Source organism: Notothenia coriiceps, unplaced genomic scaffold, assembly GCF_000735185.1.
Source record: "Notothenia coriiceps isolate Sejong01 unplaced genomic scaffold, NC01 NC01_scaffold00010596, whole genome shotgun sequence".
NCBI classification, from domain to species: Eukaryota; Metazoa; Chordata; class Actinopteri; order Perciformes; family Nototheniidae; genus Notothenia; species Notothenia coriiceps.
The window spans coordinates 52,498-80,175 of NW_011343297.1; the positions used below are offsets into that span (position 1 = coordinate 52,498).

A 27,678-nucleotide genomic window follows, 5' to 3' on the forward strand; every position below is an offset into this window, starting at 1 on the left:
ATCAATCAATTTAGTAGCTTGTTTTCAATAAGTATATCAATTGTCCAAAGAGGTTGTATTCTACCCCTATTCTCCTACTACGCCGGTTGTTAAACAACATCGTTATGGGGAAATGCAAGTTTGCGTCCAAATGGTTGGAAGATAAGGAAGAAGGACAATCAATACTGTATATAGTCAATGTGAGGTAAAGTGTGTCGCCAATGTAACTGGTTAAAACTCAAAGTGGCGATGAGGTCTTAAAATGTATGGAAAGGGTCTTAAAAAAGGTCTTAAAAGGGATTACATTTGACTTCAGGATTCCTGCATATACCCTGCGTCTACTATGTGACCTCCAGTCTGTTCCTTGTCCCACTTGAGATGAAAGAGAGGAAAGGGAGGACGGTGAAAGGAGCACATTTGGGATGCTGTTAGCCTGTATTTGGCCTGTACTCCAGACTCACACAAAGAAAAGCTCAGCTTCCCATACTCTCATCCTATGTATATATACATAGAACCAGACTTGGAAATGGAGGAAACGCACCAAAGTCCACCTCAGGCTAAAGGAACTGACGCTCATATGCATGAATGCCACAAGCAATAACAGCCTGTTGGGTTTTATTAACAGAATAGAACTCTGGTTAAACAAGCTGAGTTGCGTCATCAATTAATCTGTGGTCGAAGTTTACTGCATTTTTGTATAGCTTTTGTTGGATAGTTGACAGTAGAGAGTGAAAGGAAATATGTGTGAACATGGAGAGGGATGATGTGAGGTCAGTTACACGTTTTGGACTGCTGCTCAACCAAGATAACCCTCCTCTACAAATCTTCAACGGAAAGGAATGTGCATCCTAGTTGTGAGGCACGTCTGATGGGTTTGACATCTTTCTCGACATGTCCCGACTTTTTAAACCTCGCACATGCGCAGACCTGTGCCCGAGATCCAGGGTGGTGATCTCAGCGCTGGCTGCAGCTCGGCCATGAATGAGTGAAGCGGCTCTGAAGTCGTGTTTATGGAGGGCCCCGTTCTCTTGGAGGGGAGAACCAAAGTTAAATAAATACTCGCTCCATCCTGTCTGCATTAAGGGCCTGCACACATGGCTTTGACGTCAGAGTGACATTAAACAGGGTGGGGTGGCCCAGCCAGCTCCGACAGGCACACGCACCAGCGTGCACACAAACACACACTCCTACTCAGCTGGCTATTAAATCCCTGTCTTTCTTTCTTTGTATTTTGTCTTGTTTTTATAGCTTTCCTTCCCATATTTTTTTCCCTTCTGACCCCAAGTTGAGGTGACATTTCTCACGCTTATGTCCTTTAGTAAATCATATGAGTCACTTGTTTTGCCACTACTTGTCTCAACACTTGAAAATACATCACCTGGTAGAAGTTAGTCTCTGATAACTTGAGTTGGTTCGACTGTTATCATCAGTTATCCTGTGTTTTAGGCTCAAACGTTCGCAAGGATTTCTCCTGCACTGTAACCAGCCGGTTTCAACTGGCTATCATCTTCATTTCAACATTTATCTTTGCCGTCCTTCCTTATGCTGCAACGGAAATGTTTGCATGTGCCCGTACGTCTATATCTAAGTGTTCTGTGAGCGTGTGTGTGTATGCCCTGCAGCCCCACAACTTGTCTGTCAACATGCCTATCCACATCTACAACCTGAGACCAGTGGGATCTTAAAAGCTTTGTTAGTAAAACATTGACGAGTGACGCAGTTAAAAAAATAATAATAATTTGACTAATGACAGTTTAGAGCTGATATCCGGCTTGTTTGCATGATTGTAGTACGCTTTTTCCCCTGTGAACGTAGTACAAGACTAAGGTGTTGTTTTGCTCGCGTTTGACCACCGTGGCCCCTGTATGTATTTGCGTTGAAGCTGTCGCATGTCTCTGCCGGACCAGCTGGTGTCTGGTGAACTTTGGCGCAGAGGATTTCCCTCTCAGTCATCCTCAAACCGTCACAGTTGACACGGTTTACTCAAGCTCGGGGCTTCTTTGTTTGTTCAGTGTTTTTAAAACATGTATATCAATTGGTGAGAAGAATCAGAAATGTGGGCTGGAAGATAGTTCAGAGTTTAAATCTGTAAATATCTGAAATCAGATACGAGTCTCTAATCTGACTTTTCTTTGTCTACCAACTAAAAAAATGCTGAAAACGTTGACTGCCTTTTTATTCTTCAAATTATAGAAGTAAGAGATGCCTTGATTTATGTTAGGGCTGCTCGATTCTGAGAAAAATCATAATCTCGATTATGTTGGTCAATAATTGATATCACGATTATTAAAAACGATTATCCATTTACTTTGAAAACATCCATTTATTTAAAAAAAAAAATTGAACTGTATGTTTTTAACAGTTAATTAGCCTGAACTTTAAGTAAATTCAATGGAAAAACCAAGAAAGAAAATAAATAATGATAATAATAAAAAAATAATCGTTTTATTTCGATTACGTTGTTTTCGTAATCGTTGCAAGCCAAAATCGTAATTGTGATTAAAATACGATTAATTGAGCTGCCCTAATTTATGTTGAACTCATTGTTGAAAAGTGTTAAAATAGTATTATGTTCTTTTGATTGCTTAGTATTCTACTTAACCTATTAATTTGAAAAATGCATCACTGTTGAAGCTATAAGATCACACAAGTCTGTTATGCATTCTTAAGTTTTACTATGTTAAATCATAGTTTTGCCAACTCTAAACTGCACTTTAAATCCAGGCAACGTTTTTGCAAAGGTGATTCACAATTCCAGTGAAGTATTTGGTTTCTGTAAGCTGTTTTATATAAACATTTAGAACATGTCATTTTTCAAGTTTTTTGTTTTTCTCAAGGCTGTGATTACCTGGATTTATGTCATTCTGTGTGATTTTTTCAAAATAATAAATAAATAGTTTCCATAGTACACATTAAACACAAAATAGGCCTTTTAGGAAGGTCAAAATGTAGTTGATAACCATTAAAGAATTTAACATTTTAGGACTGTGTCTCATTGGCGTCTTCCGTACAGTTAATTATGAATATTATTATTATTATTATTATTATTCATATAAATATTTGTTTTCCTTATTTTTTACAAAACAAACTGGCTAAAACATATGGTGTTATAAAAAGTTGTTTTGGTATAATTTGTTGGTACTTATTATAACATCAGAAAGAAAATGATTGTTCTTGTTGTTTCCATGCCTATTGTCAATAGTGCAGAAAATTAGATTAAATTGATGGAAAAGGAAAGCAGTATGAAAACCATTATATATATATATTTTTTAACGGTAAAACTACCAAATTATATATTATCTACAAACCATTAATCAATATTCAATTTAAGCTTTCATCTTGTCTGTTTTAACATCTTCTGGTTTTGTAAAGCTGGACATATTGTATTTGTCCCAATCGTGTCACCTCCCTGTTTTTTGTCAAGCTTTTTTATTCCATGGTTATACAGTGAGAAGATGGCTTTTATGGTTGATAGTCAGGCTTTTGACAAGGAAGTGATTCAATACGAAGTATGACAATGTGACATTGTGAACGTCATCAGATAACAATATTTAAACCTTCTATTTTTCAGATAGAAGGACTCAACTTATTGCGTTACAGAAAGAAAGGATTCATTAAGCTGGTCAGCGGCCTTGCTAGTTGTTCTGGCAGATATATGAATGACGGTTTCATCTGCATGGGTTTGGCTGCTAACACCGAGATACTTTGATTTGTATCCCGGTGTATACTTGTATACTTATGTGTGCTTTGATATACATGCTAAATAACAATGGCCCAAGAACTGAGCCCTGGGGTATCCCCAATGCTTTTGGATGGATAGTTTTTCTTCCATTAAATCTTAAACCTTGAACATTTCACCTAGTACCATTCAACAAGTCAAACCATTGTTCGGCATGTTTAGATCATTGGAATTTGTTCAGTTTTGATAACATCATGCTGTTGTTACCAGTATTGAAGTCTTTTTTAAAGTCTAATAATACAGCTCTTGTTGCTTGGCCTTTATCCAAAACACCTTTTTATTCTTTCAATTACATGGCAGTTTGCAGTCTCCATAGAATGTTTGTTTGGGTCTGAATCCAAATGATGTTGATGCAGTAAATCATTGCACTGTGTTCTGAGTTGCTCTGCTACAATCTTTCAGCTAGGGGCTGTGAGTGCATGCAAAGGCTTTCTCACCAGATATAAAGATTGGACTGATAAAAGCTGCTGTTCAGGTTCTCTGGGAAAGTTTTTGTTTTTATTTAACATGTTGGGTCCTGTGTTTTTTATCAGTGCAGATTCTCTGAGGTCTGCAGTCTTTAGATTGCTAAGGCGACTCATAATCTTGCTTACTTTTTCAAGATGAAGCTCTTTGATGTAAACCTGTCTTTGAGACTAAATGTGTGCGTGCCCCATGATCTTTGGAGCTGTCGAACATTCTTCACCACATGCTCCGTCATGCTGCATAGAGGCGACTGGTGAGATGAACCAGCTGTCCTTGCCTCTGGTCGCTGCAAGGTCAACACACACACACACACACACACACACACACACACACACACACACACACACACACACACACACACACACGGATGGATGCCCTTTGTTCTTGGGTCGAAATTCAATCATCGGATCTGGTTAAAGACTCAAAGTGCAATGTCGAAAAAGTGACTTGATTGATGTGCTGATTTGTATGTCTTTTTGTGTGTCTTAGGTGGAGGAGGGAAGAGGAATGGTCGCAGCAAGAAATGGAAAGAGATGCTGAAACTCCCCCACATCAGCCAGTGTGAGGAGCTACGCCGCACTATCGGTAAGAAACCTGGAGTGTGGGTGTGTGTGGTTGTGAGGCAGAAAGATAACGTGCCATGCTGTGTCGTTGGGGTGGGTCCGACTGCGGGAGGAAGTTCAGATTGGACTTCCTTCCTGCTTCTACCCGTCTCCACCCGTAGTTACAGGCAGGGGACAGGAAACACTTTGTGAGTGTGTTTGTTTCTGAAATCGGTTTGCACACAGCCGTTTCTTAATCCCCATGTCTCTCCTGATATGACTATCTTTCTGCTCACACACACACCAAATCAAAACGTCTTCACTGCCGCTTCCTTCATGTTCTCCACATCCGGATTTATTTTAAAGTAGGGGCAGGATTCTCTCTTTGTGGCCCAGGCAAATGCTCTACTCCTGGGCTACATTATCTCCCCCCACCAACCCCGGACCTCTGAATGCCACAGCACTTTGTGTGTGTAGGTGCCTGTATGTGTGTAATAGTGCGTCACAGCTATCTCTGCCAGAGATTGCAGTGCTACCCTCCCCCACATACTCTCCCTCCCTCTTTCTGTCTCCATGCCTCCCCCTCCCACTATCTGCATCTCTCCCTCCCTCTTTCCACTACTTCAGAGGAACACAAGAGTGGCAGAACAGGAGAGTTATGGAGAGAGAGAGGGAGAAGCTTTTACAACAGGGGAGAAAGATCTCTTAAGGACAGGAGAGAGTGAGAGAAACAAGGGGAAAAGGAGAGAGTGAAAGAGATGTAGCTGCACATACTCCCAATGGTGATATCTCTTACTCGGCAACGGTTGTGTTCCTCGCCGTTTTGTCTTCCTGTCACAAATCGCAGATCTCATTATCATAAACCTGAATGCATCAGTCGTCGGCAGCTGCTTAAAAAACAGCACATAAATGTCACCTTAAGTGTGAAGAAGCATTGTGCTTGTCATTTCTTGCATATTTAATGTCATTTGGATTATAACCCTGTAGAGGATTCTTGAAACGGTGTGTGTGTGTGTGTGTGTGTGTGTGTGTGTGTGTGTGTGTGTGTGTGTGTGTGTGTGTGTGTGTGTGTGTGTGTGTGTGTGTGTGTGTGTGTGTGTGTGTGCTGCAGCTGTTGAGGGTTACATACGTCACTATTACATAGACGCTATTGCATACTTTCCCTATCACACTGAGGGCAGGATCAAAAATAATCCCTTTTGCCTACTTAAACGCACAGACGTGAAGGCATGTGTGTGTACGCATGCCCGTACACAGTGTAGGCGCAGCAGATGGAAGGGTACAGTAAAGCGGCTGATCGCAGTGTCTTTGTTTTGTCTTAAAAATTTCAGCCATTTGACCGTAGCCTTGACGAGTGTGCAGTACTTCTAGGAAGCCTAGTTTACATTATGTGGGCTGCAGCCAATTTTTTCTTGTCTCTTCCTCTTGTTCCATCTCCATGTCTCTCTTATGGTATCCATCCAGTGCATACAGTAAACCTGCACCTACTACTATTGATCTCTAAAGCCATCGCACATTCCTACACTTGTGCACCTTTGGCTGGCCGTTCGGGAAAAAAGTCACTCGCTCTTGGCCCCAAAAAAAGTGGTGCAGTGATGACATATTTTTGCATGCTGACATGTAATTTAGAAATTCAAGGGCTCCCACTACCAAAAGCCAATGGGACTTTTTAATTGTTTTTTGGAATATTGCAGGAAATAAGATCCGTGGCAAACACACGTTTGCGATACTTACATGTTTTTTTTCAGCCGGATAATCTCCACACCAACTGAATTTTGAAGCGTGAGTGCAATCGTCGCAAGTAAAAAGCTAACGTTAGGCTACAAACAAACTAATTCACATGTGCATGACTTCACGTCACCACCGCTAAGCTAAATGCGGCTAATATTTGGCATTATGCAGTTTCGGAATTTAATTAAGGCACTTGTTAGCTAGCAACTGCTGTTATTATGACACATAGAAGTGTCCTACATTCACCAATGCGGTGTTTACTGATGTATTGTATGAAGTAGAATCATTTAGGAAAACCGTTGCTTTATAGACGGAACCAGAAATGGAGAAATGCCAACTCATTGCTTTTATTTTGGATTCCTGCACCACTCTATTGGAATTTTAATTAAGTTGTAATTGCAGCTTACTTCACGGCTCAGACAGCTACAAGTCCTTACTGGTTCGAGCTTTACACCTCTCCCTGCATTCCTTTCTATCTTTTCATTTTACGGTCCCTTTTTTTTCCTGAAACCTGGTAGTCTTGTATTTTCTTGTTTTCTCTCTCTATTTATTTTCACAGTTGTCTTTTGTTTAGAACAAAGAAGAGGGGTCTCGTACGCAAAGAGAACATTTTGGAAACAAATGCCAATGTTTTCACACACAAACCCAAATCCGGGCCCAAGAAAATGTTTATTATTTTCAGGCCTTTGTTTTCTTATGTCCAGCATCTACATTTTGCTATGTTTTTATAAGACAATAATGTGATTTGGCATTGTTTCTGTAGCAAAATTCACAATTGCACATTGAAATAGCAAATGGCCAACCTGTAAAGCTGCAAAAACTACAATCGTCGCAACAAATATTTACAGAATGCATCTATCCCTTTCTTTTAATACAGTAGGTTGACATGAATTACTTTTTTGTGGTAGTCGTTGCTTTTCCAGGTATATGCTAAATTGTCGTCTACCATTAATTTATGAAAACATAGCTACTAAAATCATTCATGTGTCCCTGGGTATTAATCGTTGCCAAGTCCCGGTGTTCTGTGTACCGTTAAAATGTAAACAAGTTATTACGGGAAAATAACACAGTATATTCACTAGGCTGTCCAGCTGAGGCTACTCCCCTCTTTTTAAATGTCGAGTAGAAGTGGTGTGTGATAGAAGAGCCTTTACACTATCTGTATGTTTTTTTCCCTAGAAGGCCCAAAATGTCCTACCAACATGATTTATAATGTAATTATCTCTGGAGTACTGACACATTCCTCTATCCATTCATATACACATGTGGTATGATGAAAACATGTGGAATTATTCAGAAAGTATTGCTAATAAGTAACAGGAATTAGGCCTCTAAATAAATGTAGAGAAACTGAGTTAGTGTTTAAAAGGTTGAATCATATTAACTTATATCAATTTCCTGCTTTTGCACAAGTTAATTTGGCATCACATAGGTTGCTCAATAAGCCTGTTACTTAAAAACATGGACATCCTTTAAAGAACAATGCACAATAGACAGTTTCTGCCTTTTTTTATTACGCAAATTGGAGTGTGTCACCTAAAAGGGGGGGCCGGTTGTGCTGTGATTCAGCCGGAAAAACTCGCAATTAAACTGAAACCGCCCTGACATCCTCACGGCAAAAACCTGTTCTGGAGCATGACTGACACCTTATCAGGAGGCTCATTGTAAACCAGAGATAATTATATGCAGTAAACTAAATTCCCTTGCAAAAATAAATTAACCATAATCTCTAGCTTAGCAAAGGCCAACGATACAAACCAGAATAGTTTGTTTCTTCTGAACCCGAATGGAAGAGTTGACTTTGCTGTATTTGGTTTGTTTAGGTTCACACTGCCCATTTGCAAATAAACTAGCTGATAAACAGAAGCCACATGTACTCTCTAGAAACTTCTTTATCATTACAGTTTTTTATTACATGTTATTTTTGTAGACTCTATTATCGAAAGCGACACTTCAATACCATATTCCTACGGGAGCAGTTTAGGGATAAGTATCTTGCCTAAAAACACTTTGACAAGTTGACTGCAGTGGTTGGGATTGAACCTCTGACCCTCTGAATGGTAGATGCCCATTTCCCCCCTGAGCCACAACCGCTTCTATCATTATTTGACAGTGTGTTGACAACCTGTCAAATGATTGTACAGTATTAAATGGGGGTCAATGCATTTGTTTTTATGGAGATATAGAGATACACATTTTCATGTATTCCTCACGTTCAAATAAACAGCTCCTAGCATTTTTCACACTAAAATGTATGTTATGAGTGCGAGGGGATTTCCCAGCTCCAGCTGATAGGGAAACACCAAAGCGTGCATCAAAAAGAAAAACTTCCAGATCGGAGATGAAAGGCAACGTCTGAGCGCGACGCAATCAAGTTAGAGATCTCTGTGAGTTTTTCTGAAAGAGCTTTTGTTCTCTAGATTTTAAAAACACAGCGGTTGCACAGTGGAACGGGAAGCAATGCAAATATCATATCTCTACACTCCACTGTTTGTTCACCAAAGCGATAACTTTGTTTTGCGGTCGTATAAGTGGCGAGTTTGAATGAGGAGCTGCAGAGGGAATGCTGGGTAATAAACAGTGCTGCTGGGAGGGCTGTTGTGAAGATTTGATTTACTGCTGGAGCTTGTTCTGGAGCTATCACCACTCAGAAATATTCATCCCATGCATGTTTGTGTGTCCTCACTGTCAGCCAGTGATGGAAAACGTCCTGGGTCTTCTTCCTCATTTGGTGCCAGAGGAAATATGACTCGAATGGACGCCATTAGTCCTAATAGGCCGGGGCCAGCTGCACATGAGACACACACACACACACACACACACACACACACACACACACACACACACACACACACACACACACACACACACACACACACACACACACACACACACACACACACACACACACACACACACACACACACACACACACACACAAGAAACACATGTTGTGTTCTAGCATAATCAAATGTACTTATTAAGGGATAACTTAATTTTGGGGGGATTTCTATTTTATTTTTCGCTCTCACCATTGGAGAGTAGGCTATCTGCAGTGTCAGTGTTTTTATCAAGTTACTCGACGTGCATGATACAATATATACTTTCAAAAGTCCTCCCTAACTGAAAAACACTGTTATATCCTTGACATGTTCACAAATTGCTAATTTTGGCCATTATTTAGGATAAGGTTCTAAAAGTTGAACCCCTGTCTTAGTTAGCATCCATTCCACTTATGTTAGGTTTCTTGATAGTTTTGTTTTTTTACTGAGATTTTTTTCTGTCTTTCTGGAAAGCGTATTTTTGAGGTTTTTTATATACAAAAATGTTCGATTGTCCTGTGCTGTAAAAGTTGCGCCCTCTGTTTTGCTAAGTAAAGAAAGCATTAGCAATCAATATCTCTCATCCATAATTTAGCTGAAATCGGCTAACTTTTAGGACATGTACATTTGAATGCTTAAAACTGTTTGTCTCAAAAAAAAGGGGAACATTTAGAAAATAAAAATAAAGATTATTTTGTGTATAATGTAGTTTCTTTCATTGTGTCTCTTCCTGTGACCATTTTTGGGGTATTGTATATAAAATAATACATTTTTTCAAAAAATTCCTAATCTGAGTTTCCACACTATTCCCATTCCTGCTTGTATACCATATTTCCGTGTATCTTTCTAGTGTTATAATTACATTTCTCTCCCCCTGTGTCTCCCTGTCCTCCCCTCAGAGAGGGACTACACCAGTCTATGTGAGAAGCAGCCCATTGGCTGGCTGTTATTCCGGCAGTACTGTGATACCAGGCCAGAGCTGAAGCGCTGCATTGAGTTCATGGACGCTGTGGTAAGACTTTCACTAAACCTTACACCATGAATTATTATCTGATGATCGTTTAGCTATTCTTCTTTCCCACATTCTCTTTCTTTGTGATTTCACCAATGAGACCCCCTTGAATCAGAGCAGCAACTAGGAAAGGAAAGTCGGAGTTGGTCCTCTGCCTGCTCTTGGCAGTAGCACTGATTGGGTGGGTGGGATGGGCGTTGTGGGGGTGATTAGCAACCTGGGCTGACCCCTCCCCTTCCTCCATGCACTCCTCCATGAGGTCAAGCCCACGTCAGAGGCAGGTCCCCTGGGTGAGCAGGCAAACACAGGCCCAAGCTTGTGTCTCGGCCCGTGGAGGTATGCGTGAGAGGAAAAATATGCTCATTTAATAAGGACCTACATTAGTGTTTTCCAAGGTAGGTAGGCAGGCATATAGGTACAAACTCACACCAAGGATGTCATGCCGTGGCAGCGATGCTCAGTCCAATTCCGCTCTGCCTACCGTGTTTTCAAACAAAACAGTCGGCACAAAGCAGTCCTACTTCAGACCGTCTCCCTGCCTGCAGCCATATTTGACCAAAAACACAATCTGTCGCTTAGTGTATATTTAGGATCTGTCCTCGTTGAAGAGGACTAGGGTTCAAATCCGACCCGGGACCCATTTATGCGTGTCACCTACTGTCTCCACTTTTTCAAATCTGTCTCTCCAATAAAAGCACCGGTGGCCAAAAATATGGTCAAAAAAACCCCACACAATCTGTCTCACAATCTTTGATGTGCTTTCGCGTGTTCGAATCTGGCCTGCATACCTATATCTCCACCTTTCAAAACTTAAGGCTAGACTAGCGGGGAAAAAACCCATACACCCTAACCCTAGAAGGTGACACATGAGATGGGCCAAGTGTGAAAATGAACACTGTTTCCAGTTTGCCCCTGACTAGGGTGTGATGTTTTGTCATCTGTAGCATCTCTTTGTTTGTCTTCGGCTCCACACGCTCTTGTTCCTCATTAACCCTGCCACCCTTCTCTCTCTTAATCTCTTCTACCCCGTCTCATCCTTCCTCTCTTCCTCCCGGTTCACATCCCTCTCCCTCTGACCTTATTTGGAGACATATTAAAGATGGTTGAATGTGTATGGTTGTTGTGGTTGCTCACATGTCTGTTTGTTCTCCGACAGGCCATGTACCAGCTCGCTCCGGACGAGAAGAGGAGGGACTGTGGACTGAATCTTTTAGACACATACTTTAATAATGGGGTATGCAGCACACACACACTTGCTGAATAATAAGGTCATGGACACAGACAAAATAAAATATTTGCTTACATTTAAACACAAATGCGCATATAAAACTCTCTAGTTGTTTTCATTCGCTGATGTCAGTTTGTATTTGCCTATGATTTTATTGCTTCATTACTTTTATTCATGACTATTTGCCAATGGTGTTTGACATACAGTTGACTGTATCAACTTTGGACCCAGGCCCCGTCCACACGGACACGAAACGGGTTGTATCTGCTACAGTTCTCTATCGTATGGACGGTTCGTCCACACGAAGCCGTAACGGAACCAGGGAAACGGAGCCCTCAAACGGTAACGGGTCCCAAGGTGGGTAGATCTGCGGACGGAGCGCTCTTGGGGGGCAAACGGCTCTGTGTGTACGCCCTATACGCCATAGCCCCGCCTCTCCTCACCCCCCGCGTCACCGCTGATGTGTTTCGCCAACAACAGTGTTCCGAGTGTTTCGAGCCAGGTCGCGGTATGTCACAGGACAGTGCACCCAGCAGGAGCCTCCAGCAGACCCCCCTGCACGGTTCCCTCATCCCTTGGAAGAGGTGGAGAGGTGGGTGTTTTTCATCTGCTGTTGGACTACCGGGGAGAACGTCCTGCTCGGGAGCCAGGCTCAGAGTTAGTGGCAGTGGGTGCGGTGCACCTGTCTTTTACAGCAGGAGCACACACTCGCCTCGGGGAGGGAGAAAAAGAGAAACGGAGGCTGCCGAAACAGCCAGAGCCCTGCCTCTCCCCGCCTCTGCTGCTCATCCCCGCGTCACTGTTGAATCCACTGAGGAGAATGAACAGAAGGGCAACTAGGCAACCATGCTCGGGAGGTCTTATTCGCTGCTTTTGGTGTATTTTGTGGCGGAAGTACAGCGCCACTTACAGGCCCGGCATATGTACTACAGCGTTTCCAGCCGGTCGAGCGGTCTCGTGTGAATGGACACGTTTCATGAGGCGTTACCGTGTGGACGGAAGACTTTTTTGATATCGAATTTGGTTCTTTCTCCGTTTCGTCTCCGTGTAGATGCAGCCTTAATCTTGTGTGATGCCAAAGATGTGTAATAACCCTTTTTAAGGAAGTGTATTACTGATATTCGTGAACTACTGACACCTCTCTCTAGGTTGTGTTTACACCTCTATTTTGGTTCGCTTCGATGGTTAATTAGCATTATTGGTTGGGACTCTATTTAGACTTAATTTCGCACACTTATAGCAATAGAATGCAGGAAACAAGCTGTCCTGTAGCACAAGTCAAAATAAATGGGTTAAAAATCAGAATACTTTATTTACCCCGGACGAAATTGGGGTTGATTTTGTAAAGGTTGCTCTTTTTTCAAATAACATTTTAAAAATAAATACATTTAAAAATAAAAAAAACTAGATTTGTATTTATCTATACATAAGACGTTAATGTAAAGTCAAATGAGTGTTATTACTGTTATTTTATTCTAGTATTGAACTTTTTGTGAGATCACCCCTACATTGTGCTCATATTTGTGTCTCCTGCCTGTTCTAAATAAATTACAAAATAAGAAAAATATAAAAAGATTAAAGCCATGTGCCATGAAAAAATACAATAAAATAAAGATATTTATATGAAATTTCAAGTTAACATCTTTTATTAGGTAAACGATAAAATAAATGAGATGAACAAATATGTATATACATATTGGTATATTGTTAATTTTCACACATTTGTAATTGTTTTGTTCGCACCAAAACCACACCAGCTTTTTTATTTCTAAAGGGCATTGAATGTTGGTAGAGTTTACAGGAATATCAATTCCAACAAACGAAACCCAAGAGATGTGACCACAGCTTAAATGACCTGGCATTATAGGATCACAAACAGAAATAGACAAACTGACTGATAATGATCTGTTGTCTAGAACAGTCTGCAATCACATTACAGCATCATGTCGCTTTATGTCTGTCCCTCCCTGTCCTTCTGCACGCCTCACCCTCCTGTCTCTCTCTTTGTATCCCTCAAAGTCTGCAGCCCATCTGCCAGACGTTCCCCAGGAAGTGGTGGCTGGGTGTCGGGAGAGGCTGGAGCAGAGTCCATGTAAGGAGCTCTTCAATGACTGCACCAAGTAAGTCTTGATTTATTTTAATTTGTGATAACAGCGTCACCTAAAGAGTGGTGCAGCGTATGTTTGTTGGCCGACGCAGAGGTTAGCATCACAAGGCCTACCCTCGACAAAAAGCAATGGGATTTTTCCTTTAGAATTTTGAATATTAAAGAAAATAAGCTCTTGATAGATGCGCAGATTTTAAATCATGCATCCAACCAAAAACACATTCATAAAACAATTGACTTTGTCCAGGAAAGGCTAAAATGCAAATTCCTTTCCAGGTTTAAGGACTCATTCCTGCACCACTCTATATACAGTCATGTTCCTTCAGAAAGTGCATGTGTGTTTGTAGACTGTCTGGAGTGACTAGTGCACCCTGTCACTAGTGATGATGAATCAGCTGGCACCTGGAGTGCATTATTATACACGCACTCACGCACACACACACACACACACGCACAGTGGAGGCAAATGAAAAAGAGCAGTGGGCACAGCTAGCATCCGGACGGCTGGCACCAAAACAACAGCTACCTCAGTGTTCCCCCGCAGACACACTTTCACACACAAACACAGATTTACAAACACACACACATGTACACGCACACACTCTTGCAGGTGTTTCTGCTTCCTGCTCTGAGAGCCAGGCGAAGCAAACAGACCCGGGATTATTACCCAGAATGTACTTCTCATCGCACAGTGTCGCACACATCCACAGATCCCAACGTAACTGTGACTCAGCCCGACAATTTCACTCTGTGTCACACAAAGGTTCTGTTGACGTCAACTTTATGGTGTATTGTGACATGTATAGCATGATACGTTATCACATTTAACCTGGCAACGATAGATATAGTAATTACAATATAATACGTTGTTCAATTATATGGCCTTTTCTGCTTTCTTTTGTTGTAGCTTACCCCCTAACAGTTTTGGAGAGATAAAGCTGTCGCTTGATGTGTTTGTATTCATTAATTACAGGATGAGCAATTAAAGAGGGTAAACATTGGTAATGTTCTGTTTGCTTATTGGTTTGTTGAACTTCGGCTTGGATGTCATTGGTTGTTGTTAGGGATGTCCCGATCACCTTTTTTTGCTCCCGATCCGATTCCGATCATTTGATTTTGACAATTTGCCGATACCGATTTTTCCCGATCCGATCTTTATGAAATGCATTAAGAGAAAAAAAAGCATTCAAGTTGTCCCTTAAGGTTATTTTTTTATTTAAATTGGATATTCTATCCAACATGGATATAGCTTCTTTCTTTCACAGCAGCATTGGATCAGTTCAGTTGTGCAGCATTGGATCAAAACAAAATATAGCTTTCAGTACTCATTAGCTTACTGCTACAATTAGACACTGCGCCCTGCCCACTCTGTTGCTAGATTTGAGAGAAATAAGCAACCAGGTCTATGAAAACAAGCCCCAAAGAAGCAACACATACATGATGTTCTGTAATTTGAAACCAAAACTAAGGCCTCAGGATGACTTTAAGACTTGAACATGGTCATTTTTGTTTTGTAACATTGAATACAAAATTTAAAAAGAAGTATTTATAAAAAGAATTTTTTTTTAAAATCCCGATCCCCGATTTTTTTTCTCCCGATTCCGATCTTTTCAAAATCACGTGATCAGCTCCGATCACGTGATCGGATCGGGACATCTCTAGTTGTTGTTGCCTTTCCAAGTTTAATAAAAGTTGATCTGAGTAATATAGAAGATTGTCGAGAGATTCATAATTCTGGTAACGCAATACATTTTCTCACAGAAAGAAATAGAGCAAAAATGATGCTGGATTGTGTAGATAAACTGGCATTGACTAGGTAGAAAATGACTGAGGTCTTCAGCCATACAACATATTTACTTTAGTCAGCAAACCATGTACAAAAACATTAATGCATGTATCACATCAATATAACGCTTTGAGAAAAAACAGTTTTCTGTTTCCTCATTCCTCCCAACTTTGAGCCACACAGGCAGACAGACTCGGGTTGGAAATGTTGCGTCCAGCCTCCGATTCACTCGAGCTCCCCCGGGGAATACTGGAATCTGCTAGAAGGAGTTTAGGAGAAGTGGGAAACACGGTTGGGAAAACACTCAGTCATAATCTCAGCCTGCTCTCCTGTTCTGGCAAAACACATGAAGAGGGCTGCTGGATTTCTAAAATCAATAACCCTCTATGTTCACAAGCTTTCCAGGCTGATAGTGAAGGATATGTGCATTTCAATTTATTTTTAAATTAATTTGTTCTCCAATGTTGCTTGTGTGTGGCTCAATCTGGGAACATCAGTTTGAGGTTCAGATGAACACAACACACCTGCCTTCTCTCTTTTCCATAATTTAGCTCATGGTCTGTTTACCCCTTTTTCCCTTCCCCTTAGCATCTATTTGAACACCTGAGTAATCTACAGGGCACTGGGGACGGCAGAGAAATGGCGTGAGAAAGAGACAGTTCTCGGAAGTCAATTCAAACTTCGAATTGAAAACTGAGCAGAGAGAAAAGTGATATGCCCGGCAGAAAGCCCAGCACGAGGGGCCGAATAAGAAAGACCCACAGGGAGCAATGAAAGCAGAGTAAATAGGTGAAATTTGGAAAATGAGCAGAGAAATGGAAAGAAAGCGTTGAGGAGAGTTGAGTGTTTGTGTTACTGAAAGCAGCAGTTAAGATGTTTTTGAATGGGATTCCTGTTCAAGTTTGGTCATCACTTCTTCCACTATCATTAGTAGTTGTACTCCGATGTGGAATTTTAATTTCCTAAAAATGTTCTTGTTCCTATATGTAATTCTGACCGGGGGCTTTTTTTCCCCTCTGCCTAAAGGAAAGCATGGTGCTGCACGTGGAAATGTGACTTTTTGGCCACACACCCATTAGCAGAAACGTATTAGCTCACTCACATTCTTCTGCTGCAGTGGAACATACGGTTATGTCATAACCAAGAGTAAAGCGCGGCCCTTCAGTACGCCAGGGTACGCGTACTGTTACGCGAATCGTCCGATCTTGCCGAAGGTCCATTTCCTGATTTTGCTCCTTTTTAAATTTCCTCTCCCTGCTCCCTTGGACTAACAAAAGCCATATTGTAGCTGTGTTTATTTCTACTCCCAGTGGTGTCTGTCTGAGGCTGGACTCCAAGCCAGGCACCGCTTGTCTCCTGATTTTCTGGAGCTCCTTTCTTTTAGTGTCCGGGGCCGCTTTTGTCTCGTAACACTGAGTCGGCATGATAAGTGAACATTGATGAGAAGCTGAGGGCTGAGGACCTTTTAGTTATTTAGGCCGTGGGTTGAGATTTTAGACCGATTTAAGACTTGGAATTGAAAACATGTTATGGTACAGGTCAGACATCTTTCTTTTTTGATCAATTTTAACTGAGCTTTGATGTTCATGCTTTCAGTACAAACCCATGTGAGCTCAGGAGCAGCAGAGGGGATACAATCTGACACTACTCCTTCGAAAATTCTACATCTACTCCGGATAGATTGAATCTCGTGTACAAAGCCACTGGGTCCCATGATGACATAATTCAGTTTGCGTTTACACGGCACAGTGTGCTCCCCTTGTGGAAACTCTCCACTCTCCAGCATTTCTTTTTGCCAAGAACAGCCACCCCACCAGCGCTGTTGTTAACCACAGGCAGCTTTCCTCTTCCTCCATAGTGATGAAGTCATTTCAAAATACGGTCAAGGAAAATCTCTGTACCGCAAAATATGAGCATCTCTTCAACTTTTGTGAGGCCAAGGCCAAATATCTGCTGTAACTTTCAAAGTTGTTTTTTTGCACACTACAGTAACTGTCTCTTAAGGGAACGAATGAAAAACATGTTGTCCCATATAAGCTTAACAAACATACTTAAGTAATGACAGATTAATATATGATTCATACATATAAACAATAAAAGATACGTTTACCAATCCATGATTATATCAACAATAAAGATTACTTATTTTTCTCAAACTAATAATAATATTCATTTCAGGTGGAAATTATAATTCCAGATACTTTGGATTGCCTTTTAACTAGGTGTTTTAAAAAAAAATCAAATTAGTCTGCTTTTATTCTGAAATTACAACTGGACAGTTCGTTAAGATTCCTTAACAGCTCTTTTTAAAAGGGATGCATCAATTAGATTTTCTTTAATCCAGTACCATTATATGAAATTGTCACCCATATACAGTATAGACAGAAATAAATGATCAAGATTAAGATTCATTAGGACAAAACTGTTCAATAAAAAAACAAAAAAACATGTGAATGTATGACTTTTGCCTTTCCTTTTTTACCGTTTTGTAAATTATATTTATAAAAATGGTTTCTTACAACACATTTTGATATGTTCATTGTTTTCACAGTTATTTATCTTCATTTTTACATATCATATTTACTGTTTCTTGATTTACTGTTTAGCAAACCAAGATTTTGAAATGACGAAAACATTTATGTTATTTTTGAAGCAACAGTTTAACCATGTTGAAATATGTTGAAGTAGTTTTGCATTTAGCAAGTTATGGTTTATGAAAAAAAGATATATCTGGGAATCTAATTGGATTTTCTTGTACACAGTGATTTGATAAAAGTCATTCATTTGACCTTGAAAACGTTTTGACTGAGAAGAAAGTTATCTATCAACAGCGTGGACAGAAACCATTTAAGTTACTGTGAAGCTCTTTCATACAGTTCATCTCTGTTTTGTACAGCTGTGTAAAATAGGACATGGTGTTTTAAGTCAAACAGTTTTAAGTGTAGTCAAAGCAGAGAAAAAAGGGACACTAAGACCCCATTTACACGCAAACGCATACGAAATGCAAACGAACCGAATACGATATCAAAAAAGTATTCCGTTCACACGAGACCGCTCGGGAGCGCTGGAGACGCTGTAGTACATATGCCGGGCCTGTAAGTGGCGCTGAAACGGATACAGCGTTGGAGGCCAGGGGCCTCATTTATAAAGGGATATACGCTCAAAAAATGGCGTACGCCAGTTTCTACGCAATGTTTGTGATTTATAAAATACTAACTTGACGGGAAAACGTGCGATCCTCCACGCAAACTCTAACCCATGCGTACGCACTAAGCACAAAAACGGGAGAGACGAGAAACTGCGACACCGTTGGCAGAAGGAAGAATGGAGAGAAATATGTGGGAATAATACCATAAATAAAATGTTACCTCTCATTTATCATATATGAAGAATTCATTTTCAAACATTGATTAAAGCCAATCTTAAAATGATTTAACAAACGCCTGTTTGAGACTCCTCAGTGCACACAAAAACATAACTTGGAGAAATAAATAAATACGGATATGTTATTTAAAACCACCTCGAATATGTTGTGTTAATGTTATGAAATGTTTTCTCATAAATTATGCGGTAAGCAGGAGGACAGAATTACGTCTAAACTGACGCCATTTTGCATTTCTGTAGATACGAGCATGGATTTATTTTGTCATTAGACTTTTTCGGACCACTTATTTATTTATTTTGGTGAGCCCTGGGTTGGCCATGCTGCTACTCTGTTCAAACTTCATCCACCACACAATATGATTTATCTCGACCTCCCCAAAATAACCAAAATCTGACACAGTGTGAAATGTCTTTTTTAGCTGTTCAGTCATCATTTCCTGCGATCTTCTTCATGCAGTCAGTCAAAATGAATGAATGAATGGACGTTTCTTTGACTATTTATAGGCAAATATGGGCGTTACGTGAAGCGTGCAAAAGCTGCACCGCATTTCGAGTCGGTTGTGATTTATAAAGGGAAACCGGCGTAGGAAGTGCCGTACGCACTTTCCTCGCCGGTACGCAATGTTCGGTGAATCGGAAAATGGCGGAAAATGTATGGACCTATTTTTCGGATTTCTACTACGTAAGCAACCTTCCCACATGAATCCTACGCACGGCGTTATACATGAGGCCCCAGGCCATGTTTCTTCCTGTGAAAGTCGCTCTGTGGAGCATGAGGCCAAAATGGCCTGACTCTCAAGAACAAAAACACCCATATGTTCCCTGGAACTTCTGTTGATCTTCTCTCAATCTTTTCTGGACCTTCCCTGGATATTCTCTGGCCCATCTCTGGATCTTTCATGGATATTCTCTTGATCTTCTCTGGACCTTCCGGTGGTCCACAGCATCCATTGGACACAAAGAGCATGTGTTTTTGCGGTCAACTGAATAGATTTACAACTTGTAGGGCCTGTAGGAATAATTTAAACAAGGGCTATTCAAGTGTTTATCCTGTCAAGTTCATTTACAAAAAAAACAACCTTAACTTATTTGGGCCCAATTACGTGACTTAACAAAAAGCTGTAGTACCACCGTTTTGCCACAGCGAAATAATTGCTTAAACGCCCAGCTCAACCTTTTTGCTCTTTGAAAACCAGTTTCCTATAAATCCCTTTTCCCGGTATGGATCAGTGGAATGTCCCTGTTCAAACACATTTTATATTTCTGACCTCTTTCCACTGACAATGGCTTTGACCCTTATCACTGCCAGTGATGTCTGAACACACAAAAACCAACCGACATACACAAGCACATTTAAGATTCAGAGGGTAGATTATGCGTGTGTTTGTAGTCATGGTAAAGGAACGCAGGTGTCTGTTCATGTCTGTTCATCTGGATAGAAATTGTACATGTGCTTGCGTTTTTTCATTTTTTTCTGATGACATGTACATCTATATTTTTCCTTGTTATTAAATGATTTTCTCTCCCCCTCCCCTACAGAGTAGTTCGTGATTATCTGAGTGGAGCTCCGTTTTCCTCCTACCACGAGTCAATGTACTTCTCTCGCTTCCTGCAGTGGAAATGGTTGGAGAGGTGGGTAGTCACTGCAGATTACACGCCCTGTAAAGCACACATGCAAACCATTTCTGTATTAAATTACGCCTGTGATCTTACACACATACAGAAATTCTCTGTAAAAGGGTGCTGTCCAGTTCTGTGTTTGCAAACCAGAGAACACATTCAAAGTTTTAATTTGAAGGGATCATGAGATGGAAAAGTACAGACAATCAAGTAAATGATTATTGAATGTAATAAAAGATAATAGCAAACTAAGATTACAGTCTGTAGTTTATAGAGAGTAGTTGCAGGAAAGATGCTCACACTAAAACACAAAGGTGGTTTAGCCAATCACTGTTTTTTCTGTGCGAGGGGTAAATAATTGATGATGCTTTACATAATGGCTGGGTAACTGTAGCAGGGTGGGACCCACAGCCATCAGGGTGGATTAATAATGTATTCGAGCATTACTCTGTCTGCGACATCACATGGTCTGAGAGAATGACGTAACCTGTTATTTTACGTCTCTTTTCGTCTCCTTTTCTTTTTCTTTCCATCCCTGCAGGCAACCAGTAACCAAAAATACCTTCAGACATTACAGAGTACTAGGAAAAGGTGGATTTGGCGAGGTGAGTGTCAATGAATTCACAAGTGATAACTTTGTATTTTGTGTCTCTATTGTGACATGTCTACATGCTTTAGGTCTTTCTCATACTGCCTGTGCTGCAGCACCTCTTTTCAACCTCTTTCTGAAACCAGAGCCCAGTCTGCTCTGATTGGTTAGCTGGCCAGCTCTGTTGTGATGGGTCAGTTGCTTAGAGATGTCACGCTCCTTAGCCAATCACCAACAATGTGTCGGATCACTAGCTAATACAAGCTTGAGTGTTACATAGTGATGTCACTTTGTTACAGAAATAAACTAAGGAGTCCAATGGAGGCGTTTCAGGCAGGGGGGGGGAGGAGTGTGTGGGAGAGAAACTCTGGAGGGAACCTTTTAGATTTTAGCCTTTGCAGACCATTTACATGCACAAAAACCTACATAACGCACTACAGGGAAAAAAAGCACAATAGGGCCCCTTTAATGATTTAAGTTACTACAAGGAACATTAGCAGTTAGTTAATGCAGCACTGTTAATGTCTCCACTCCTGTGATGCTGGGTGGATAAATATGTAGTCTGACATATTAACTTCCATTCTATTTTCCCCCGTTTTTTTTATAAAAATAATTTGTGTGTGATGGAGTTTCCTCGCTGCCTGTTTTTCAGGTTTGTGCCTGCCAAGTACGTGCCACCGGTAAGATGTACGCATGTAAAAAGCTGGAAAAGAAACGAGTGAAGAAAAGAAAAGGTGAAGCAATGGCACTAAACGAAAAACGCATTTTAGAAAAAGTTAACAGTAGTTTTGTAGTAAGTACTACCTTTTTCTTATTCAACCTTTCAACAGAATTGTACCTGTTTTTGTCTGTCTGTCTGTCTGTCTGTCTTTCTGTGTGTCTGTCTGTCTGTCTGTCTGTCTGTCTGTCTGTCTGTCTGTCTGTCTTTCTGTGTGTCTGTGTGTCTGTGTGTTTGTGTTTGTGAGTGTGTGTGTTTGTGATTACGTGTCTGTGAGATCATTGTTGTTTGTTAAGGCACCAGGATCCTGCAAATGAAATTGAAAGGCGTGTTTACAAAGGCTGTTGATCAGCTGTTAAAGGCAGTCTCTGGGACTCCAGCTCTGTTTGTTTAAAGATGTCCACGCCTGGTGGAAAGAAACGGGAAGTGATAAAACTAAAAACAATTGTAACCAAAGAAGTTGCCAGTGACGGCTAGCAGGAATTTGCATAAAAGGCAGACAAGTCCGGGTAAACAGCTTGCATTAAAAGTCATAGCAATTTATTTATTCTACCTGTGCAAACATGCCTTATTAGATTTCATTTGGAGCATAGTGGCAACCCTAATTCATTTGTGAATGTATCCTGTATTTGAATTGAAATCTGTTTTGCTGCCATGTTTAAAAAAAACAGATTAATATGTTTTTGATGCACTGGTGGGTGATTCAAATACTACTCATATGCACAGTAGCTACAGCATAGTATGGCAATACAAATCTGTCTCCTCCAACAAAGCAAAATGCGTTATACCTAAGATAAAAGTAAAATATATAAAATAGTGCAGTAGACAAATGGTTCAAGTAGGTTGCAGAAAAAAACCGTGGAGTAAAAAAAGAAAGAATGTCAGATTAAATGACATGTATGGTAGAAAGTATACTGTATACTTTACAATATATAAATATGTGGATATGAGAGCAGATGTACAAATGACCAGTGCATTATTAAAATACAGTATTTGAATTGACTTTTACCGATTCATAATTTTAAATGTAGGTACTTTTGTGACGGGTGTGTGTCGTAATGTCAGGGACGATACTTTAGTTAACGGTCTGATTTAAGTAAGTAATAACCTGAAAACACTTATGGAAGTCACTCCTATTCTAAACCAGGGACACAATATGGATATCTACCTCATTAATCCTACCTGCATTGACCCTCAAAAACTGAGTCACAGTTCTTCCTGAAGCCCTTACAACTTAAGGTAATTTGAGACCAAATCAATAATTGAACATGATTTGGAATAAAAAAACAATGTGTAAAAACTCAGTCAGGACCCTAACTGAGCTTCAAAATAAAGGAAGAATAGAAGGAACAACCATTCCCAAATAACTCTATCAAAGCACTGCAGCTCTGATAATCAGGAAATAAACCAAACTAAACAACTTGTACAAAAACCCTTAGGTGCGTTGTGATCGTCGAGGGGGCAAGAAAGTAGTAGCGTTTCCAGCTCAAAGTTGGTGTGCCATCCAAAGAAGACAAATCTCTCTGTACCACCAGGCCTGGAGCTCTTAATGGGGGCAAAGCTCTTGGCTGTTTTTCCTATGGGGGATTTGTTATAAATCGAGCCATAGTCATGAGTAAGAGGTGGTTTTTGGCTGTCGCTGTAATGCCAAGCCTAAACGCTTTTTTCAGGGAGTCACCTAGCTTTTTCCTTTCTTCCATTCTGCAGCAGAGAACTGAACTGCAGAAATGTACAATTGAAGTGCATTTACATGACGTGTGAGCTAATACATAATAGGAACAGCTCAGGACTCCTAAAGGAGATGGCGGCACTGTCAATATATGACATACAAAGAAAGGAAACAAATTAAAATAACAAACAGTACTGATATTAAAACTAAAAAGAATAAATAAATAAATTGAGATATATCTTAAAATATGTACATATCAGCAGTAATAATATATATATATATATATATATATATATATATATTATATTATCAATAAACAAAAAATAACTTGATAGCTAACTATAAAAATAAACGGTTAATAATATAAAAATAAATACAATATATATACATATACAGCAGTAATAAGATATATATCAATAGACTAATATAGAATATATAGAATAAGTTATAATAACCGTGTAAGCACACATAGTAGTTAAAGTGTTCAATTAACATTTAAATGCAGTGTGGTAGTGAATCAAAACAAAAATTGAAATGCAGTAATAAGTTATTCTCATTTGATTTATATGATGACAGTGCTTAAAATAAACCAGATACAAGAAATATGGACTTTATTAGCTCTTATTTCTTAAATAAAATACAAATAAGAAGTTTAAAAACTCTAAACCATTGCCCACCTTCACTCCTCTCACTGTGTGCATGTGTTGCAGTGTGTGCCTGTGATATTTGTCTGTTTTTATCCTGCCATGGATGTACACGTTGTATATGAAAATGCCTGAATTTTAATCCTGCTTGACTACCCATGTTGACATCAGGAGCTGGAAAACTATTAACGTGTGCTTCTCTTTCCATTCCGTCCTAATGTACGCATGAAAAGGTGCTCCGGCAGGGGAAAAAAACGTAGATTTGGCTCGGTGTTGTGTTCCTCTAGAAAAAACCAGATTGTTCCGAAGACCAGAAAATTACAGCTCGATTAACATTCTTAGAGCATGGTGCGGAGCGGCTAGAGGGATGAGCATGATCATTTCTGGTCTGTGGGTCCGCGTGTATACTTTGTATATGTGTACATACTGTAGAACATGCTGTTCTACTGTTTTAATTGTACAGCTCAGAGATATTGATATGTGGTACAGAAAGCTGACTCTCCATCTGAAGCTAACAGTCGTGTTTGAGTTGTACTACGTTTCGGAATAGTCTTGTTTCTAATGTAGCATGAGCTATGTTGCGCGTCCTTGTTTTAAGTGAGTCATGGTAGAAACATGTGTATGGGCACACACACACACACACACACACACACACACACACACACACACACACACACACACACACACACACACACACACACACACACACACGAAGAGGCTGGAGTGGGCTTGATACAGGACCTCAGACTTGCAGCTCTTGTCATCTGGGATTGGCACATGATTGTCTGTGTGTGCGCGCTTGGGTATGTGTGTGGTTCTCTGTGCTGCAGGCAGAACTGATGACTCTTCATGTGCCTCTCTACCTACGAGAGCAGCTCTGTTGCCTAGCAACACTGACCAAACAGCAGTAGCAAGGAGAAGAGTTAAGTGCTCTCTCAAACCCCTCATTTCTCTCTCTCTTTCTGTTTCTGTCTTTTTCTCTCCCTCCCTCCCTCTCACACCCATCATTTCTCTCCCTTTCTTTATTCGCCTTTTCCTTTTTTTTGATCATTGCATCACACTATTAGACAATACATACTGCTAGCTTTCTGTAGGTTTTATCTAAACACCCATCCACATATTCTGTGTGTGTGTGTGTGTGTTTGTGTGTGTGTGTGTGGATGCAGGGCAGGGTGACCTTGTTCTAAAGTCTTCGGCAGGTAGCGCTCTGACGCTGATTCCTCCGGCTATCATCGCTAAATGTTGTGAAAACGGTGCCAATATGGTAAAATGGTTCCTACACAACAATGTCTGATGTTTTAATTGAACTCTTTTTGGGAGAAACCTTTCCAGTAAGCCTTTGGTTTTCATCGGTCCTGTGGTTTCATCGCGTTAGCATACATGTCAGGCATTGCGAGATTGGAAATAATTGAAGCTTCTTTTAGCATTGGTAGGCTTTGTGGATATGTCGGTGTGAGAGCCATGTTCAATACATGTGTCCATTGCTAATGCATAAATATGACTTTCGGGAGGGTGCGTTAGACTGTTTGCCTTGGCTTGTGGTTCACATTTGTGTGTTTGGTTAAGTACAATTTGTATATTTTTGAACATATTGTCCATTCGGCCCATGAGAACTTTTTCCTATCCCCTCTCATCGTCCGTCTCTGACTGCGTAGTCCGGAGCAGATGGGATTCATCCCGATGGCAGCAACATCCTGCTTGAACAGAACAGAGCATGCACACACACTGTACCCTTGGTGTCACTGACCCACAGGGGAGGATGGGAGAGGCGAAAAGGGGAGGCTGGTGGGAATGAAGGGAGAGAAGAGAGATAAATTATGGGCTAAGAGGGAAAGGACTCGAGTAAGAAAGGGAGAAAAAGCTTCTGGTTTTCCTTGGAGCTATGGTTAGGGTTCTTTGTGTACATTCCTCCTGGGATAATGGATGATTATTTGAAGTAAAACTGTTCCTCTAGCTACTGCCTCTCACGTCTTCTCCTCCTCTTCCCCCCTTTTCTCTGCCCTATTCTACACTTTCTCTTTGACTGGTCCCTTACCTTCCTTCGTTGCTACTTCCTCCCCAAAATGTGCCTCCCTCTCCAGGTTAGTCTAGCATATGCGTATGAGACCAAGGATGCGCTGTGCCTGGTGTTGACCATAATGAATGGCGGCGACCTAAAGTTCCACATCTACAACATGGGCAACTCGGGCTTCGACGAACAGAGAGCCATCTTCTACGCTGCTGAGATCTGCTGTGGCCTTGAGGACCTGCACCGTGAGAGGATAGTCTACAGGTTAGAAAATCAAGTCAACACAAATATGAATAGACATATTTTTGTAATACTATAGAGTGGTGCAGGAATGAGTCCTACAACCCAGAAATGAGTTGCCACTTCTGGTCAGTTATTACACCACATGTTAATGTCCGAAGTTTTAATTGCTTCTTATTTTCTGCATTGCGCCGAAATGTATTGGAAAATCTCATTGCTTTAAGTCGATGGAGCCCTTGCGGCCTACAAAAAATATGTCATCACTGCACCACTCTATCGCTTCAATCATATCAGGAAAGCAGTAGACCCTGAGGCTTTAGGAACAATATTCAGGGGTATTTTGAGGATCTCTGCCCCTGAGGAGGATGTTGGGTGGTTTACAGCCCCAGAAGAACTGTTGTACAAGAGATTTAGAGAATTACAAGTGGTTACATTTCCTGGCACTGCACTGACTTGTAACAGGAAGTTCAGTTTACTTGTCATGAGAAGCCCTACCAACCAGTAAATAAAAATGATGATGTGGTTTGTGACTCCTTTGGGATCTTTCTAAAGAATAAGGAACAACCCAGATGATGTCAAAGTGATTAAATCAGATTATCTCGAAAAAGTCTTAAGTCTTTAAATGATAATTACATAAAAACTATGTGTAGAATAACTAGTCTTTCCCCCTCATAAAATGAATATCCCCAGGGGCGTCAGAGAGAGACACTATACACCCCACAACAAATATCAATATCTAAATAACCCAAATAACCTTAAATGTATTTAAAATATGAAAACATACAAATATTCCTTTTTATATACAGTACAAATTCAATTTGATCAACTTTCATCAACATTATTTTGTTACAGTATTTTTAACCTGTTAAGCCCCGGGGACCCTGTTTTTTTTTTTTCAGGACACTGTGTCTCAGGGGATCTTAATATTTAAGAACCTATTAATGTGTTCTACCAGATTAACGGAAATAATCTCAGCTAACTGACGATATAAACCATTTTTACCAAAACAAAACACAAGTCTCATAAGAAGCATCTAAATGACCCCTTAGAGAAAAATGCTAACGGACATTGGCACAGAACTCAAGATAAAAGTACCCTTATTACTTATCGTAGCTGCACATACAAGATCTCCGATTAAAGCTGAGGTTCCACAGATTATTTAGGTATAAAGTGTCATCACTGAGTGATCCGAATTTGCGACAGGGGAAGCAAAGGCAGACATCACAACACGTACCTTTACGTAGCTTCTAGGGAGATCGTCTCACCGTAGCTGTCAATCTGATCAAAAGACGTGTTCAATGGCATTAAAACGAGAAAAAACACAGCTGAATCGGTTAATCAATAGGTTGATAAAGTTCCTGGGCAATAATTGGAATTATTTATAATCCATAATTC

General features: G+C 40.4%; 1 protein-coding gene across 1 annotated transcript in view; it reads left to right on the forward strand.

The window, feature by feature from the left end:
* The window catches only part of LOC104946107 (G protein-coupled receptor kinase 4), a 44,469-nt gene that overhangs the window by 11,754 nt on the left and 5,037 nt on the right, over positions 1–27,678 (forward strand). Inside the window, exons 2-9 of the mRNA XM_010771870.1 lie at positions 4,673–4,768; positions 10,178–10,290; positions 11,447–11,524; positions 13,538–13,638; positions 20,335–20,427; positions 20,957–21,020; positions 21,657–21,797; positions 26,117–26,307. Coding sequence (XP_010770172.1) covers positions 4,673–4,768; positions 10,178–10,290; positions 11,447–11,524; positions 13,538–13,638; positions 20,335–20,427; positions 20,957–21,020; positions 21,657–21,797; positions 26,117–26,307 — 877 coding nt within the window. The remainder of the gene's footprint in view (positions 1–4,672; positions 4,769–10,177; positions 10,291–11,446; positions 11,525–13,537; positions 13,639–20,334; positions 20,428–20,956; positions 21,021–21,656; positions 21,798–26,116; positions 26,308–27,678) is intronic.